This window comes from Lithobates pipiens, unplaced genomic scaffold (genome assembly GCF_037356315.1).
Source record: "Lithobates pipiens isolate NorthernLeopardFrog02 unplaced genomic scaffold, aLitPip1_a1.2 Scaffold_3, whole genome shotgun sequence".
Lineage (NCBI taxonomy): Eukaryota > Metazoa > Chordata > Amphibia > Anura > Ranidae > Lithobates > Lithobates pipiens.
In genome coordinates this window covers 61,530,778-61,548,014 of record NW_027507790.1, presented here as the reverse complement: position 1 = coordinate 61,548,014, position 17,237 = coordinate 61,530,778, and the positions used below count along the sequence as shown (strand labels likewise).

The following is a 17,237-nucleotide window of genomic DNA, read 5'->3' as shown; positions in this document are numbered from 1 at the left end:
TGCATTGGATAATTTCATTATGCTTTCTATTTTTTTTTTTTATGCGTTCTTATTTTACAAAGTTTTCACTTTTTATGTAGGTCACATGTCACTGGGACAAGAGCAAATAGTCTTGACTGCATTTCTGATCTGTAATTACTGGTTTCCTTTCTTACTGGCAAAGCCTCCTTAAAATACATATGTCTGTTTCTATTGCCATGTATGTGTGTGTCTCTCTACTACATAACCAGAACTTATTTCTTCAGCCATTTGGCTAAGGGTGGAGCCTAGCCATGCTTTTACCACCAAGAGATCCACGCTTCTCTGGCGAAGATTTCTGCTGCGGATGCGGACTAGCAGAAAGAAGCGAGAAAATTTCCAGCGTTTGGTTCTTTCGGATAGGTATTTATGTGTTCGGGTTTGTGTGAATGTAAATTAGAAGTTTCCAGACACCCTAATTGCACGCGCATAAAACAGTATTCATAGTGGTTGAAAAACATACGGTAAGCACTCCTAATGCATTGGCAGAAAATAATGGGCATTAGACCTATCATTTGATGTTACATGAAAAGATGCAGATCTTATACAGACTAGTAGTAGCGAATGTAGTATTCCAAATTTTACCAAGTACATCTAAAAATGGTAGACAAAGATGGCATGAATCAGAGAAACATGGTTTCAGAAAAATTCAACTTGTTCTGGTGGGTCTAGTTTATGTCAGGGCAGTTTAGACAGGTAAGTTCAAATAAAGCACTGGAGCTTACAGTACTTAGTTCTTACCATGCTTTTCATGTTGCAGGTATGATGGGCGCGGTCATTTGCATGACCTATCAGAATATGATGCAGAGCACAACTCATGGAACAGAAACTACAACATATCTGAAGAAGAGGCTCGTATAGAAGCTTTGTGTGATGAAGAGAGGTATTTAGCGTTGCATACGGACTTGCTTGAAGAGGAAGCACGGCAAGGTACATCAATTATTTCAAATGAATACAGAATTCCTAAACAAATAGCATCCTTGTGTGGAGTGAAACTACATAACAAAGATGCATAAAGCTTTGTTTATTTTATTTTCACTTTTTTCTGATATCTGTTTGACAGTACCCATGGGCGTGGAAAACCGCTGTCTGAATGTGGACCACAGGGTAGTTTTTTTGCCCAGCTTTTCAGTGCACTGGATTTTACTCTATTATAGCTAGTGCAGACAAATATTCAGAAAACTGAACTTTGTCATGCACTTGTCCTTTTACTAAATGTGAGGAAAATTTTATTTGAAAAAATGAGTGTATGTTACTGCGGAAATCTGATTTTCTAAAAGCCCTTTCTTCCGATTATCTGATTTGAAGTATATTTCTATGTCCCTTCAAGAGGAAGAATATAAGCGGTTAAGTGAAGCCCTTGCAGAAGATGGAACATATAATTCAGTGTGTTTTCAATATCGGAGTGATTACTATGATCCTTCACAACCCACAGAAGAGGAGGAGCCTCAGAAAGAAGAGAAAGGTAGGATTGTGTTTTTTTTTTTTTTTTTGGTTTATCTTTTGATATTACTTCGCATTTTAAAGCCGCACTCTAGGTTAGCGCTTAATACTGTTGAAATACATAAATTGGAACAGTTTTTTATCTAGGGAAAGGTTTGACATTCTATTTGCAGTTTGTGACGCAGACATTCTTGCCAGGCAGCACAGCCAGGTCTTTGCCCTCCACTGCAGTGACTGCACAGTTTGGGGGAACACCCCTGGTCTGCCGATTGGCTATTGATGTAATAGAACAGTGACAAGTCATCATTCAGCTTACAATTGTCTCCTCTTGTCAGCATTTTCCTCCTCCTCATGTGCAAAAAATAAAGCCTAATGCTGCCCTTGCTCTCCTAACAGTTTTAAATGCTGGGTACAGGAATTGATAAAGCTAACACTTATTTTTTGCTCTTGCTCACCTATGCAAAATTAGCTAGGTCTAAAAAAACAAAACAAAAATATATGCAATAACTCTGACTTTTAGGCTGTTGCTTAGGCGCCATTGAAAAGGCCAGGCAGTTCCACAATCTTCTAGTAGACCCGAGGAGCACAAATGTGCAGGACCTAGCGGTTTTGCATAAGAGAGTGATGGCTTTTTACTAGTTGATAGCTAAATGGTTGGTTCAACTTTTTGCACTCTTTTTCAAAAAAGACCCCATACTTACACCCCCAGCATATTGAAAGCGCTGTTCAGATTTTTAAAAACCTGCCTCTCTTCTATTGCATCTTTGTCCTGCAAAGCCTGTGGCCTGCAAAAAGCTCTAGGTGCTCAACTCCTGCTGCTGCTGGAGAGGGAGAGCGCACACTCCGCATGAGTGAAACGTGAATAATCTCGAAGCAGCCACTGTGGGCACACTTCTAAAGTTTTGCCCATCCTTCCATTTAGCCTTGAAGGAGGGCCAGCCACCTAGATCAGCCCTTTCAACACACAGGAACCCTTGAAATAACTTTGCAGTCTCAGGGGACTCCTGTTAAAAAAAAAAAAATTCTAGCAGGAGGGTCAGCAGGAAGAGCTGTCTTTTACATTTGAGGTCATTGGGAAAAATCCCCTTGTACAGATGGGCAAAAAAAATCATTGGTGTCAGTGGGAACTTATCTGAGAAGCAGTAATTGCTCATTGTTCAAGCAACCTCCCGAAGGAACCCTGGTTGAGAAACCTAGAGCAGAGAATTATGCTGTGGAAAAAAGGGCAGCTTTTTAAAATCTGAGCAGTGCTGTACAGTGTGCTGGGGGTGATGAAAAGCATGGGAGATTTTTTTTTGGAAAAAGTGCAGAAAGGTGAACTAACCCTTTAAGGATAGATTCACCTTAGAATTTCTTTCTTAGGAGATTGCAGAGCATTGCACCCACGGTAAGCAGACAATGTGTTCTGTTTTAAAAATTGGGGGGGAGAAGATCCCCTGACTGTTGTCACAGGAAGGAGAGCACATGATCCAAAGGTGAACTTATCCTTTTAAGTTCCCATCACTTTCTAATTGACAGTGGTCACCATGACAAGTAGAAGGGTCAATCTATCCAGTGGGGACAAAGACAGCAATACAAACTTGACAGGGGGCTTTAACCCTTCCCCCACTTTATCCAAAAACCTTTGCATACACTTTAAAGTAGATCTAAAGTCTACAGTATTCGGTGCATTTTTATAGCACTGATCTCTGTATAGTCAATCAACCCAAAAATGTGTCAGAAGTGTCTGATGTATCTGCCATAATGTCGCAGTCTTTATAAAAATTGCAGATCGCCGCCAATAAAAAAAAAATAAATAATAAAAATGCCTTTTATTTTTTTTATTACCAAAAATATGTAGAAGAATACATATTGGCCTAATCTGAGGAAAAGAAGATTAGTTAAAAAAAAAAAAAATTGGGGCTATTTATTACAGCAAATAGTACAAAATATTGCGCTTGTGTTTTTTTTTTTTTTTTCACTATAAAAAAAACAAAACGCAGAGATGATCAAATACCAGCAAAAGAAAGCTCTATTTGTGGGAAAAAGGGACGTTAATTTTGTTTGGGTACAGTGTCGCACGACCACGCATTTGTCAGTTAAAGCGACGCACAAAAAATGGCCTGGTCATTGAGCAGCCAATTCTTCCGGGGCTGAAGTGGTTAATGTCAATTAATATCTTTCCATTTTGATTTTGACATTTAAGCAGAAGTATAAACACTACCACTCCCCTGTTTTCCCCCTTTCTGCCAGAGCAGCAGTCCCAATGCTGCTCTTAACCTGTAAAGTCTCATAATGGGAGATGCTGACTCTTTTTTTTTTTTTTTTTATAAACTAATTGTAAATGCCATGTTTTCACACTGTTTTCTGTCCAATTGGTTGTTTACAGCAAAATAAATGTTCTTTTTAAATGACACACAGTTGTCTAAAATGCTCTGTTAATGAGTGTCTACAGCATTCTGTAATTCGACTGTGTGAGTGGGTTGGCAAACCTGTAGGCAGTAATGTGGCGACTTTTCAGAGTTGTCTGCTTTCTGGGTGAGCGTTTTGGCACTTGTGTGGTGTTTTCTTATATAATCTATTTTTATAAACTGCTTAAAGGATAATTGTACAGCCTGTTCTCCTTCTAGAAATGTTTTTTCCCTATAGCTTGGTGATTGTACCAAGCTCAGGATGAGGGCCCAGGCAAATAATGATGATCACAATCTTTATAATGAGGGTCCCGGGGAATGATGATCACAATCTTTATTATGATGATCTCTATGTTCAATCTATCATTCTTAACCTGGCAAATCGCCCGAAACACATTTACATTTAATGTTAGATTTTTTATTACTTTTCCTTTTATTTTTAAGTCCCCAACAAATAGCTTTGATGCAGTGTTGCAGTCCATATTACTCTGCATAATTGAACAATGATTGTAATAGAGGTAAGCCATGGTCACTAGCAGCTGTATTAGAACACATTCGCATCTGGCCATTCTGTTTCAGTTGCTGGGTAACTTAGTGGATATGACTAGTGCAGTTCCAGAGCCATGATGTAGTCCCTGGTGTGACCCTGTCTCTGAAGACTTGTGTAGTGATTATGTCTGGCTTGGTTAAAGCATCAAGAACTACCTTACTGTTGGCCCCCTGGGGTATGTTTTGAAACTTCCCATTACTTCTGGTTCTACTGTTGTAAGAGTTAAGGCTGAGGCTACATGCTTCTGCGATCCGGTTTTTGATCCGATGTGATTGGTGCAATCATCTAGTGCAACTTGAATGATACTTTGATGCTACTTTAAAGTGGTTTGGTTATTCCATAGGGCCAAATTGTGCTGGAATTGCACTAAATTCATACAGGTACCTTTTTTATGAAATAGCACCATATTGAGTTGTATTGATGTGAACAGACAACTTTTGAAAACAATGCGATCTCTATTGTCATTGTTTGAACGGAGCCTAGTGCTGAGTGGAGTGCCTTTCTTTCACTCTTTCCGGTCATTCAGCCTGGAGGAAGCATTATCTTGCTTCTGAAGCACCATGTAGATGGCTGGTCTGTTTCCACTGCCTACCTACAGTGACCCGGTCGCCTCCTGAAACCCTCATGAGCCCCAGCTGTCCATGTTTGCGAGTAGCTAAAGCACTGCCCCACGTTGGGCTTAAAGTGGATGTAAACCCAATGTCATCCTTTCTAAACTACTGCCATAGGGGTTATCTAGAAGGATATACACGCCTCAACAATGTATCTTTACCTGTCAAATGTCTTCTCTCTGTCTGTTATGAGACCCAAAAAACTGCATATTCTGTGGGTGGGTCTGTTGTCTGGAGCTTGGTGGGTGGAGTCGTGATGTCAGACTCCCCGCCCACCTCTACACTCTCCTTGCCAATATGCATTTTCTCCTGTAAACTTACACTGAACTTCTGCTATGATCACTAACATCCAGTGAAAAGACAGGAAAGTAACCACATGACTTCCGCATGCCCAATTATGCTGAGGTGGGGAACAGTCAATTCTGGCAGAGCAACAGAAGAAAGGAGTGGGAGGGAATTAAAAAATAATGCATGTCTCAGGCTAGTGCACGAGATATGTAAATCACCTGTCACTCACAGCAAGGGGGAGGATTTGACAACGTTTTTCTGTTTGTCAAGATTTATCTGACTGAACAATTAAAGATGATTGCTCAGAGCTGGATTAACTTTTTTATTTTTTTTTATTTTTTTCGGGTTTACATCCACTTTAATTGCATGTCACATTGTGGATGCAACATGTCTTGGCTGAGAAGCCATGGGTAGTCCCACTGTCATGTGTGACTGTTTACTTTCGTTGGTGTCCTCACAGGGAACCTGCACCTGTTTTCTGGCACCACTACTGTTATACAGTGTTCTTGGTTAAAGTCTTCCTTGGCTCAGATAGGTGAGGCCGAGTTCTCCATGTCCACTCAGGCCATTTCTTTAGCTGTTTATGATCAGCACCTTGGGTGCTCTGCTGTCATGCCCTGCAGAGTTTGCCTCTATCCCTTATGCGCTCATGCTAGGCCTGTTATCCCTGTAAAAATCTGACTCGGATTCAGCGTTCCAGCAGTCTGCCTCTGAAGAGGCAACAGTGTCTTCTGCCATTGACTCAGATTTACAGGGGGTTGTTTGAAACCTTATTGATGCAGTATGTATTAACTTGGTTCTGGAGGATCAGCTGGCCGTTACAGGCCTTGGGTGCTTTAGGGTTTCTAAAACTGCAAAGACATTTTGGTTACTACCGATATATGAAAAATGTCGCTATGCAGACAGGAAATGCTTAGAAAAGCCCCCTCTTCTAGAGCTGCACGATTCTGGCTAAAATGAGAATCACGATTTTTTTGCTTAGAAGAGAGATCACGATTCTTGTGGAGGAACATCTTTCACATTAAAACCCAAAAAATTGTGCTAACTTTACTGTTTCGTCATGTTTTTTTATTTATTGAAGTGTATTTTTTCCCACAAAATGCACTCTGTAGTTGAGCATCATGGGAAATGTAGTTCCAAAACTTATGGGGTGCCATCTTATTCCCTAGGATCTCTCTCTATATGGAGATGGAGAGAAACATTGTAACACTTCGTCCTCTTAGATCAGGGATCTCCAAACTACGACCATCCAGCTGTTGCAGAACTACACGTCCCATGAGGCATTGTAAAACTCTGACATTTACAGACATGACTAGGCATGATGGGAATTGTAGTTCCTAAACAACTTGAGGGCCGTAGTTTGAGGACCCCTGTTTTAGATCAAAGGGATGAACTTCGTTCTGTAAATGAGGCAAGTTTAACCACTAAACCATTTTCTGGCAGTTGACAAATTAGTTAAAATCAGTATTTTTTTGCTTTGGAACCCCCAAACGTGTATGTGTGAGCAGAGACCCTAGAGAATAAAATGGCGGTTGTTGCAATATTTTATGTCGCACTGTATTGGCGTGGCGGTCTTTCAAATGCCATTTTTTGGGGTAAAAAACACACACTTCATTGAATTAAGAAAATTTTTTACCGTAAAGTTAGCCTAATTATTTTTTTTTTTTGTATAATCTAAAAGATGTTCCGAGAATTTTTTTTGCTCATTTATCTTGAGTTGTGGTTTATTACCTTCATTCCTACCTCCCATTGCAGTGCTACATCTCATGCACCCTAACCCTGTTTTTCAGTTGGACTGAAGTCAGTTGGACTGACTTCGTAGTGGTACTCTTGAGTTCTGATTCATTCAGAGACTTGTTCTGCAAATTTTGTCCCAGTGTGGGTTTTTTTTTCTCTTGACCACATCGTGTTAGGTTAATTTCTTTCTTAGCGGGTAGTTATTTTGTTTCACCTGTTTTGATGCGTTTTTGGTTTCACAGACTCCTCTTGCTTCTGGCTAAATGTTCCTTTTGGGTTGGATCATTCTGCTTGGTGGTGATCTCTTCTGTCCTGTCCTGGTCTTGAGCATCAGGTTGAGCCTCCTTGGCCTTCCCTTGGTCGTTGGCAGCTTCCCCTGTCTTGCAGTTTAGATTTTGGCATTGATTCTTGAGGTAGTTCGGAGTTGCGGAGTTGCAGGCTCTTAATTGAGACAACTACACACTAGAGAGGGGCGTGCTTTGTTCTTGTTTCATGTCTGAGGTTTACAACCACTTTAAATTGCCTACACGGAAAGAAATCGCCTATTGACAGTGTTTTCATTGTTTTCTGTTGATTTTTACGTTTCCTTTTTTTTAATACAATGTTTTATGATAGTTTTGAACTGCGTAGCTTTACATTCAAATTTGGCTTTCACTAAAGAGTTTTTAATGCTTGATTTTTCATCAATTAGGCCTTATGCACACTGGACGTTGTAAAAACTGCAGTAGCATTGGCTGTGTTTTGCAGCGTTTTTGCAGTAGCATTTTTTTCAGCGTTTTTTTAGCTATATCTTTCGTGATCCTGTGATCGGAGCAGAGATCAGTGATGTGTCACAGCTACGCCCCCCCCCCCCCCCCCCACAGTTAGTCCCAAAAATGTGTCAAAAATGTCCGCCATAATATCGCAGTCACGATTAAAAATCGCTTATCGCTGCCATTTAAAAATTTTTATTTTTTTTTTATAAAGATGCCATAAAACTATCCCCTATTTTTGCAAACGCTATAACTTTTGCGCAAACTAATTGCTTATTGCGATATTTTTGGTAAAAAAAAAAAAAAAAATGTAGAAGAATATGTATGGGCCTAAACTGAGGGCAAAAAAAAAATTTTGGGGGGATATTTATTATAGCAAAATGTAAGAAATGCGTGTTTTTTTTTTTTTTTTTTTTTTCTAAATTGTCCTTATTTGTGGGGGGAAAAAAAAGGACATACATTTTGTTTGGGAGCCACAACCGCGTAATTGTCAGTTAAAGTGATGCAAAAAGTGCTCTGGTCAGGAAGGAGGTAAAATCTTTTCGGGGCTGAAGTGGTTAAAAAAATGCACTGATCAATCTATAAATGACATTGGCAGGGAAGGGTTAACGCTAGGGGGCGATCAAAGGGTTCCTGATCACTAGGAACAGCAGATCTCAATATTGTCCCCTGTCAGAACGGGGATCCGCCTTGTTTACGTTGGCAGATCCCCGTTCTGCCTCTCTGTACCGCGACCACAGGTGGCGCGCCCACTGTATCTCATGCATGGACCGACGTGCAGTGGGCCATCCAGAAGTGGTTAAAATATTAAAGCAATGCCAGTATTATTTTAATGCTAATTGTTACATATTTTTAGATTCAAGCGATCTTGAAGATAACGAAGAGCCTTTTATTGCACCTGAAGGGATGAATGTGCCATCCGATGTAGAACTGGTAAGTTTAAAATAAATATTATTATTATTACATTATTTTACACAAGGATGTTAATGTGGAGTATTGGTGGTCTCAGGTTATACCCTGCTTTGGTTTTTCTGGTAAAGTCAAGGAGGCATGCTCAGTTGTTAAATATATAATTTTGTCCTGCGATATTAGAAGCACTGTGTTATCTAAACACATGAAGCCAGTTTTTTGGTTACTTTGGATTAAGTGGAAGGTTAGGGCTTGTTCACATGTGTGTCGATTATGAAGAATAACAGTGTTTATTAACGCACCTATAGCATTTGAAGTGTTTTTTAAGCTTTGGAAAGCTTTTTGTCAATTCTCTGCAGGATGGATTTGTATACTTTGATCTCTTTGATACTTGGCTTGGTCTAGCTCAACTTTGCTGATGCAAAAAGCTTTGCCACTGACAATGATGGCTCCCACCTGGCACTGTCAGTATTGCTGGCTTGATACTTTTGCCTGCACACATAAATGTTGTTTGTACATTTGCACAAAGAGGAAGTGGCTAGAGCTGCTCTGTCAGAGTTCATTATTTACCAGTGCATTCTGGGATACATGAACTTCCACTGCCTCTTTCCAGCACCCAGCTAACATATGCTTCAGTAAGGCTGCTTTCACACTGGGGCGGTATTCAGGCGTTACAGCGCTAAAAATAGCGCCTGTGTAGCGCCTGAAAAAAAACGGCCCCTTTCCCTCCAGTGTGAAAGCCGGAGGGCTTTCACACTGGAGCGATGCGCTGGCAGGACGGTGAAAAAAGTCCTGCTAGCCGCATCTTTGGAGCGGTAAAGGAGCGGTGTATTCACCGCTCCTAAACCGCTCCTATCCATTGAAATCAATGGGACACCGCGGCAATACCGCCGGCAAAGCGGCGCTTTGCGGGCGGGTTTAACCCTTTTTCGGCCGCTAGCGGGGGTTAAAACCACCCCGCAGACCGCCGCTAAAACGACGGTAAAGCGCCGCTAAAAATAGCGGCGCTTTACCGCCGACGCCGCTCCCGCCCCAGTGTGAAAGCAGCCTAACATACCATAAATGCCATATGTGCTGTTCAGGTGCTGTTTCAGAGCATTACAATTGAACTTGGTGGAAGTGGCTGACATGCGTCGATGCCTCATAAAAGCGACATGCTGCTTAATTTTTGACACAATGCTAGCACTCCTGTGTGAACAGCACTTTGTGGCCCATTGTAATATTCATGGTTGGTAGGCGTTGAAGGGCGGTTATGAGGCTGACCAAGCACTTGGTCAGCAAAGCGGCGCTTTGCGGGCGGGTTTAACCCTTTTTCGGCCGCTAGCGGGGGTTAAAACCACCCCGCAGACCGCCGCTAAAACGACGGTAAAGCGCCGCTAAAAATAGCGGCGCTTTACCGCCGACGCCGCTCCCGCCCCAGTGTGAAAGCAGCCTAACACACCATAAATGCCATATGTGCTGTTCAGGTGCTGTTTCAGAGCATTACAATTGAACTTGGTGGAAGTGGCTGACATGCGTCGATGCCTCATAAAAGCGACATGCTGCTTAATTTTTGACACAATGCTAGCACTCCTGTGTGAACAGCACTTTGTGGCCCATTGTAATATTCATGGTTGGTAGGCGTTGAAGGGCGGTTATGAGGCTGACCAAGCACTTAGGTTGTTGTGTGTGTGTGTGTGTGTATATATATATATATATATATATATATATATATATATATATATATATATATATATATATATTTTATTATTATTATTATTTTTACAGGACATTAAATATAAACGTGAAATAATTTGCAGTTCATTAAAGTAAACTTTAAGTGTAAAATATGTGTAGTTGTAAGGATCATGGATAGCCGGCATTTGCAGTTGCCATTTTACACTCAGCAACTGGGGCTACTTCTCATCTCGTAGTTTTCACTAATGACCCAGTAGTGAGGATTAGGAGGTGGGAACAAGCACCTTATCCCTCAACTCACGAAGTTTCTGACCTTTTTGGAGATTTATTTCTGCCACTAAAGTCTACCTCTTGTTCAAGTCTGTCTGCCAGCCAGGTTTGTGGCTCCATAGAAGTCTATGGGAGTGCAGTACACGGGTATGGCCAGCAGAGTCTTGGGCCGTGAGATTTAAACAATCCCTGGAGGCTGCAGGCCTCCTGGCGGGCTCTGCACGTGGAGCATGTGAACACGCCTGAGCTCATCCCTATTGATAAGTGGAGATTTAAGGCAGGGAAAGGTGTTATGGTTTGGGTCAGGGCAAAGAAGCAAAATAAGAATAAGTGCACTTTTGTCTGTTTTGAAATTTAGACTTTTCATTTTGTCTACCGGGGCATTTTTACACGCATGTTAAATGCACATTTTAGGCTGGAAAATTAAACTCCCCAGACATTTTCTACACATGGATCCAAGAAACCATTTAATGAAAATAGATTACAGGGTCATTAAGCAGGTTAGTATGGATTATTTTTTGGAGCATAAGGATATAGTTTAGTATCTCTTTTAAGGAATAGATAAAGTATTGTAGATGGTGAACCATGGGTGATGGATGTCTGAACAAATATGGCACCTGTCTTCTAGGGGGAAGAAAAACGAAGGCATTTGTAGTGTGATCTGTTTGAGAAGCAATAAATGACTTGCTAGTGTTGCCCTTGGAGTTTAGCCTACATACATATAGCTTTGAAAATATATCCCAGGCTAAGTTCCCTTTTGCATAGCATGTTTTATACATTATAATTAAGCTGACAACTTGTTGACATTCTCTGTCTCTCAAACAGCCAGCTACAGCAAAAATGCACGCCATCATCGAACGCACCGCAAATTTTGTCTGCAAGCAGGGTGCTCAGTTTGAAATCATGCTAAAGGCAAAGCAAGCCCGAAATTCTCAGTTTGACTTCTTACGTTTTGACCACTACCTCAACCCCTACTATAAGCACATACTGAAGGCCATGAAGGAGGGACGCTACACTATGCTGGCAGAAAAAACAAGTGAAGAACAAAAAAGTATGATTTTTTTTTTTTCTCTCCCACAGAAATGTTTCATGGGTATTTGTTTTGGTGAAATGTAGTCTTGCATTATAATTTTTTTAATTGGCTGTTTTATGATGTTTTTGATGAATATAGAAAACTTAAAGTAAAAGGGTAATTCCACCTTTTTACCAAAAATGTAGAGATGAATTCCCAACACCCTCTCCACTCCTCTTGCTACAATCATCTGCTGTGCTGATAATCTTCTGCCGTCCATGTCTGCCATTGTACGAACGCATACATTTTTAAGCTCTGTAGAACATCACGAAGGCTTAAATTTGGGTGTAAAAGTGGAATTGCCCTTCAAATGTGGTTGCAGTAGAACTGATTATGAAAACGAATGCCTAAGTAGAGCTGCTTATCAGAATACTAAAATGGGTACTGTTCTTTCAGAACTGCTTCTCTCCACATTCAAGTCAATAGTATTGCAGAAGTAGGTTGATGCAGGTGAATAGGAGATCATCTGCACCTGTCATTGTACGCTGGTCTCTGAAGCGTCCCAAAAGCACTTTGCGTTTGCCCATTGTCAAAGGCATTTTAACCCCTTGGTGCTGGCCATGTGCAAAGATGAGCCCCATTGGCGCCTGGTCCTTAGTGTAGAAGGGGCTCATATTTGTGTGAATAGCTGCCTATGCTCTTGTGCTGAGAGCGCGCACACAGTTACCGTTGGCTAACGGAAAGCTCTGATCGCTCTTGGTGATCGAGAGTTTTCAGACCATGTGACAGCCAATTGCGGCGGTCACATGATCTTAAGCTGCTCCCAGCGTCATAAATCTCTTAAAGGGCCAGGAGGTGCCAGCTCTAAGAGGTTAAAATGTTTAAAATCCTTCACTGTTTTTCACATTACATGTTTAACTGTCATTTCAATAATAAAAAAAAAATGAAAGCTACTGAAGACAAAATCCCATGTAAAAATTGGAAATCGGAAAAATATACTTGAAGGAAAAATGGAAAGAGGAAAAGATTTTGGGCCAATTTTTCAAAGCGTTACTAAATTCTTTAATTTAGGTTTCTCAAAAGAGTTACATTCAAGTCATGCCATGAACAGTAACTGTTTTACATGTGCAGCACCATGGTAACTGCAGATCCAATGGCAGTGCTTATTACTTTTTAACTACTTAAGGACCAGAAGGATTTGCCCCCTAATGACCAGGCCATTTTTTTGTGATACGGCACTGCGTCGCTTTAACTGACCATTGCACACAAAATTTACATCCTTTTTACCCACAAATAGAGCTTTCTTTTGGTGGTATTTGATTACCTCCTGCAGTTTTTATTTTTTTTGCGCTATAAACAAAGGGCGACAATTTAGAAAAAACTTTTTTTTTTTTTTTAACTTTTAGCTATAATACATATACAAAAAATAAATATAGACGAACATTTAATCATCAATTTACGCAGATGTAGTATATATTCTACATATTTTTGGTAAAAATGGAAAAAAAAGGTGTATATTGAAATCTGAACCCAAATTACACTTTTTGTTGATCAGTGCTATAACAATGCACTGATGATGTAAAAATGTCACCGGCAGGGAAAGGGTTAACACTAGGGACTATTCAGCACAGTAGGAAAGATCGCTGAATTAACCTTGCATGGTTAGCATAGCAGCTCTGACTGGAGGTGACAATTTTTTTGTTTTGTTTTTTCGTGCAACCCGAAAAAAACCCAAAAAACTAGTGTGCTAAAGCACCACTATTTTTAGCAGTGCTTTACCATCATTTTTTCAGCGCTTTTCGGCCGCTAGTGGGACACTGCAAAGAGGTGGTTTGTCATCATTGCCCATTGATTTCAATGGACGGGGGCACTCCTACAGTGCTGCAAAGAAGCTGCTTGCAGGACTTTTTTTTTTTTTTTATGTCATGCCAGTGCAGTGCCCCGGTGTGAAAGCACTCAGGCTTTTACACTGGGATTGCAGATGAGGCTTTTTTCCAGGTGCTGTTTTTAGTGCTAAAGCATCTGAAAAATGCCTCCAGTGTGAAAGGGGTCTCAATCCTGTTTTGAGGCTCTTATAATTAAAACTTTCCATTAAGCTGTCTGAGAGGTGAATTGCTAGGATAATGTTCAGGTTCTGTAAACAATGGGTGTATTTCATCAGTGAATGCTGAAGTAGGTGAGTATCTAAAATAGTTGCACTCCGTTGGCTGAGTAGATGGTGGACTAAAAATGTATAATGTATGTACAATATGTCAGATTACGTATTATGGGATTTTTAAAAAATTTTTAAGTAGATTAAAAAATGATGTACAAAACCACTATAGATTCAGTATAAGATCTTTTATATCGGTCTCTTACTCGTAACATGTAAAATGCTCATAAGATAGGATGCTTTTAGTTAGTTTCTGGGAAATCTGATTGTTCTTCAGATGAATTCACCATCTATTTAATCTGGGTTCCCATTGCATTGCCAGCACATTCTGGAGGGGAATGAAAAGCATTTAAATGCAGCCAAGTAGGACATTCTATGTTTAAGAGAAAGCAAGAGAAAACAGACCGCAATTCTGAAAATGCTGATTGCTTGACTGTCTTCTTGACCCATTGGTTTCAGTAATCGGTCACAGACTTTGGAACGAGATTTAGGAATTGTGAATAGACTCTGACCTAAAGGTACTGTTGTTTCTGGAAAACATGAAACAAAGTCCAGCTTGTAAAAGAAAACACTGAAAACTTGCCTGCCTATGCTTCCAATCTTGTGCTCAAATTCTACTAAAGAATCTTTTGCATCCAACACACTTCCAGATGTCAGATGCCTGTAACTATGTTGCAACCCATGCTTCCTCCCGCCAACCCCTACTTTAACATAGGACACAGTGATATAGAGTTGGTGAGAGGAAACGCTGAGAACAGTGGGGGAGCAGAAATATGGCACTCAGAAGGACTGAATTCTAAAGTCACCAAGCAATGTTTGCTGTGCAGTAAAGCAATCAGAGGCCCGGGGGCATGTTACTAATCACGGTTTTGTTTTGTTTTTTGTTTTTCCTTGGATTTTTTGTTTTTTACTTTTAAAGCAATATTAAACCCAAAAGCAAACATGCATTATATTGCAGTTTACTAATTTTGTAAATGTGGCTGCATTTGTTTTCATTTTTTAGGTTTTCTTATCTATATTTTCAAATGATGATTTGGACAATCTGTCCAGCAGATGTTGCAGTTAGAAGGTTGAGACAAAGCATTTGCTACTGACAGCGGGTGCTTACAATGACCAGCTTTTATTTATGTAAAATGTTGCTGTAACTGCCTAAACCTGCTAGTGCGCCTAACACTTTACCCCCAGATTTACATTGTTGCTGTCCAAAGTTGTCTCTCTTGCTCCTTGATTTAAAGTTGTGATACCCTAAGGCAGGAGGTGTGTTATTGGCCAGATCACCAGTAGAAAACAGTGGGGTGGGGGCTCAAAAAATAAAACGTATGCAGCCACCACATCTAAGGACTAGTAGGCTCCAATATGTTATGTTTTGGGGTTTATTGTCACCTAAGGTCGCTGCATACTTTTTCCAGGTCAAATCCAATGTATTAGAGGAATTGCAGGCTGCTCACATAATTTGTAATAAAAACATCTTTGCCATTCTGAAGCTTCCCTCCAGCCACTTTGTGTATTTTATATGTACTGTGATTCTGTACTTGCTAAATATGCTGCAAAAATCTTCCTCCACCGAGTCTGACTGCATCCATTTTAACTGGGCAGCTGGAGCTGCTACTTATTCACTTCCTGGATTTACACAGACACACAGAGGCACACCATCAGCTCTGCAGCTCTCATTAGCCCTCTTATGACTCATCCACCCTCCCTTCCTGGGAAACTCTCAGAGAAAGAGAGAGCTGGTCATGATGTCATAAGCCTAGGCGTTTTACTAGACAATGGGAAGCCGGCTGTATAAGGTATTTAAAATGTTTTACTATCCAAAGTTAAAACAACAAGGGCAGAAGATTTAATAGATGAAAAAATGACTGAAGTTTCGCTTTAACATCTCTGGCAGCCGAGCATCATTTTCAGAAGCAGGTCATTAAAGTGGCTTTAAAGTAATAGGACAATGCTTTGTCATATTCCCTTTAGATAGTTCTGAACTCATGTGCAAACTGATGTGTTTTTTTTTTTTTTTCTTCACAAAAAACGTGCCTGAACTGATGTAAAAGAACCCTTCTTGTTTTTAAGCAGCAAGATGCCAGTGTCCTCTTAAATTTTTTTTTTTTTTTTTTTTAACTTGATGTTAGTATATAATAGGTCTTTCACAGTTTTAATGCATGATTTATCAAAAGCCTAACAAAGCTAGTCATTTCATCATTATCATGTAGTTGCCTCACATATTTAAAACCTGCCTGTAGTTTTGCACTAGATTTAATTGATTTGATTCCAAAGCTATTGTATTTAAATAGAACACTGATGGTTTACTACCAATAATGACCCATTTCAATCTGTCTTTCTAGAAACTGTGGTAAGCACAGATCAAGTTGAGGATTCGGAGGATGATGATGAAGGCGGCGATTACTTACATCCAAGTCTGTTTGCATCTAAGCGTTGTAGCAGGCTTGAAGAGCTCACAAAGGTACCTATGGAAAGCATTTTGTTTTTAAGAAATGCAGTTAAGGGGGTTCTAGTTTAAATTGAAACAAAATAAAGGAGAATGAAGACTTTTTCAGGTAAACAACGGCTGCATCCTGCATATTAAAGGCTCACTTCTTATTTTTTCTAAATTCCAGCTCCCCTATGTACAAATAAAACATTGATGTACTTATTTAAAAAAAATAAAACACAGATTTGCCTAACTCTCTTCATAGCTATTTAAACACCTCCCACCCGGCCATTGCACATAAACGGCCAGTGGTCCTTTCCTCGTTGTGAGTAGACGTTCAGGAACGTCCTCAGAACAAGCGGGTCAGCGCTCTGGCTCATTATGATCACAGGATCCAGTCGAGCAGAGATTTGGGATATGGGTGCTGTGATTGCCCCCCCCCCCCCCCCCCAAACTACAGCTGTCTCAATGTAAACAGACATGCGTCTCAAAGTTTTTCCTGCTGAGCTTAGTGCAAGGAGGGGGAATCTGCAACTGTGAGCTCTGTGTGAGGATGATTTTATACAAAGAGCTGTCACATATCCCCCCACAAACAGTACACCAAGCACCACTGATGCCCTGTCCCCATACACGTCAGTATCCAAATAAACGTGTCACAGTGCACAAAACCTCTCTGTCCCCCATCACCGCCAACACCAAATAAAACCTGATTTGGGTTATTTTTACCAAATGTAGCAGCATAATTTTTGGTGAAAATTTATGAAGAGAAATTGCAAAATTTTAGAACAGAAACGAAGAAAAACTTATTTTTTGGAAAATTTTCGGTCTTCTATAATTCGTAGTGTAAAAAATTAAAACCCCAGCGGTGATCAAATACCACCAAAAGATAGCTCTATTTGTGTGGAAAAAAAAAAGATAAAAATGTAATTTTGGGTCCAGTGTTCCATGACCGTGCCGTTCTCATTCAAAGTGCGACAGCGTGAAAGCTGAAAATTTGGTCTGGGAA

At 40.3% G+C, this 17,237-nt stretch overlaps 1 protein-coding gene across 4 annotated transcripts in view; it reads left to right on the top strand.

Annotated features, from left to right (window-relative positions):
* SFSWAP (splicing factor SWAP) overlaps positions 1-17,237 on the top strand; it is a 222,696-nt gene that overhangs the window by 15,939 nt on the left and 189,520 nt on the right. For 3 of the 4 annotated variants that reach the window (XM_077461776.1, XM_077461775.1, XM_077461774.1), the window contains exons 2-6: positions 779-948; positions 1,349-1,483; positions 8,646-8,722; positions 11,471-11,696; positions 16,146-16,264. In XM_077461776.1, coding sequence (XP_077317902.1) covers positions 779-948; positions 1,349-1,483; positions 8,646-8,722; positions 11,471-11,696; positions 16,146-16,264 — 727 coding nt within the window. Of the gene's footprint in view, positions 1-245; positions 382-778; positions 949-1,348; positions 1,484-8,645; positions 8,723-11,470; positions 11,697-16,145; positions 16,265-17,237 lie in introns of all 4 variants that reach the window. The other variant, XM_077461777.1, reaches the window with a different exon arrangement.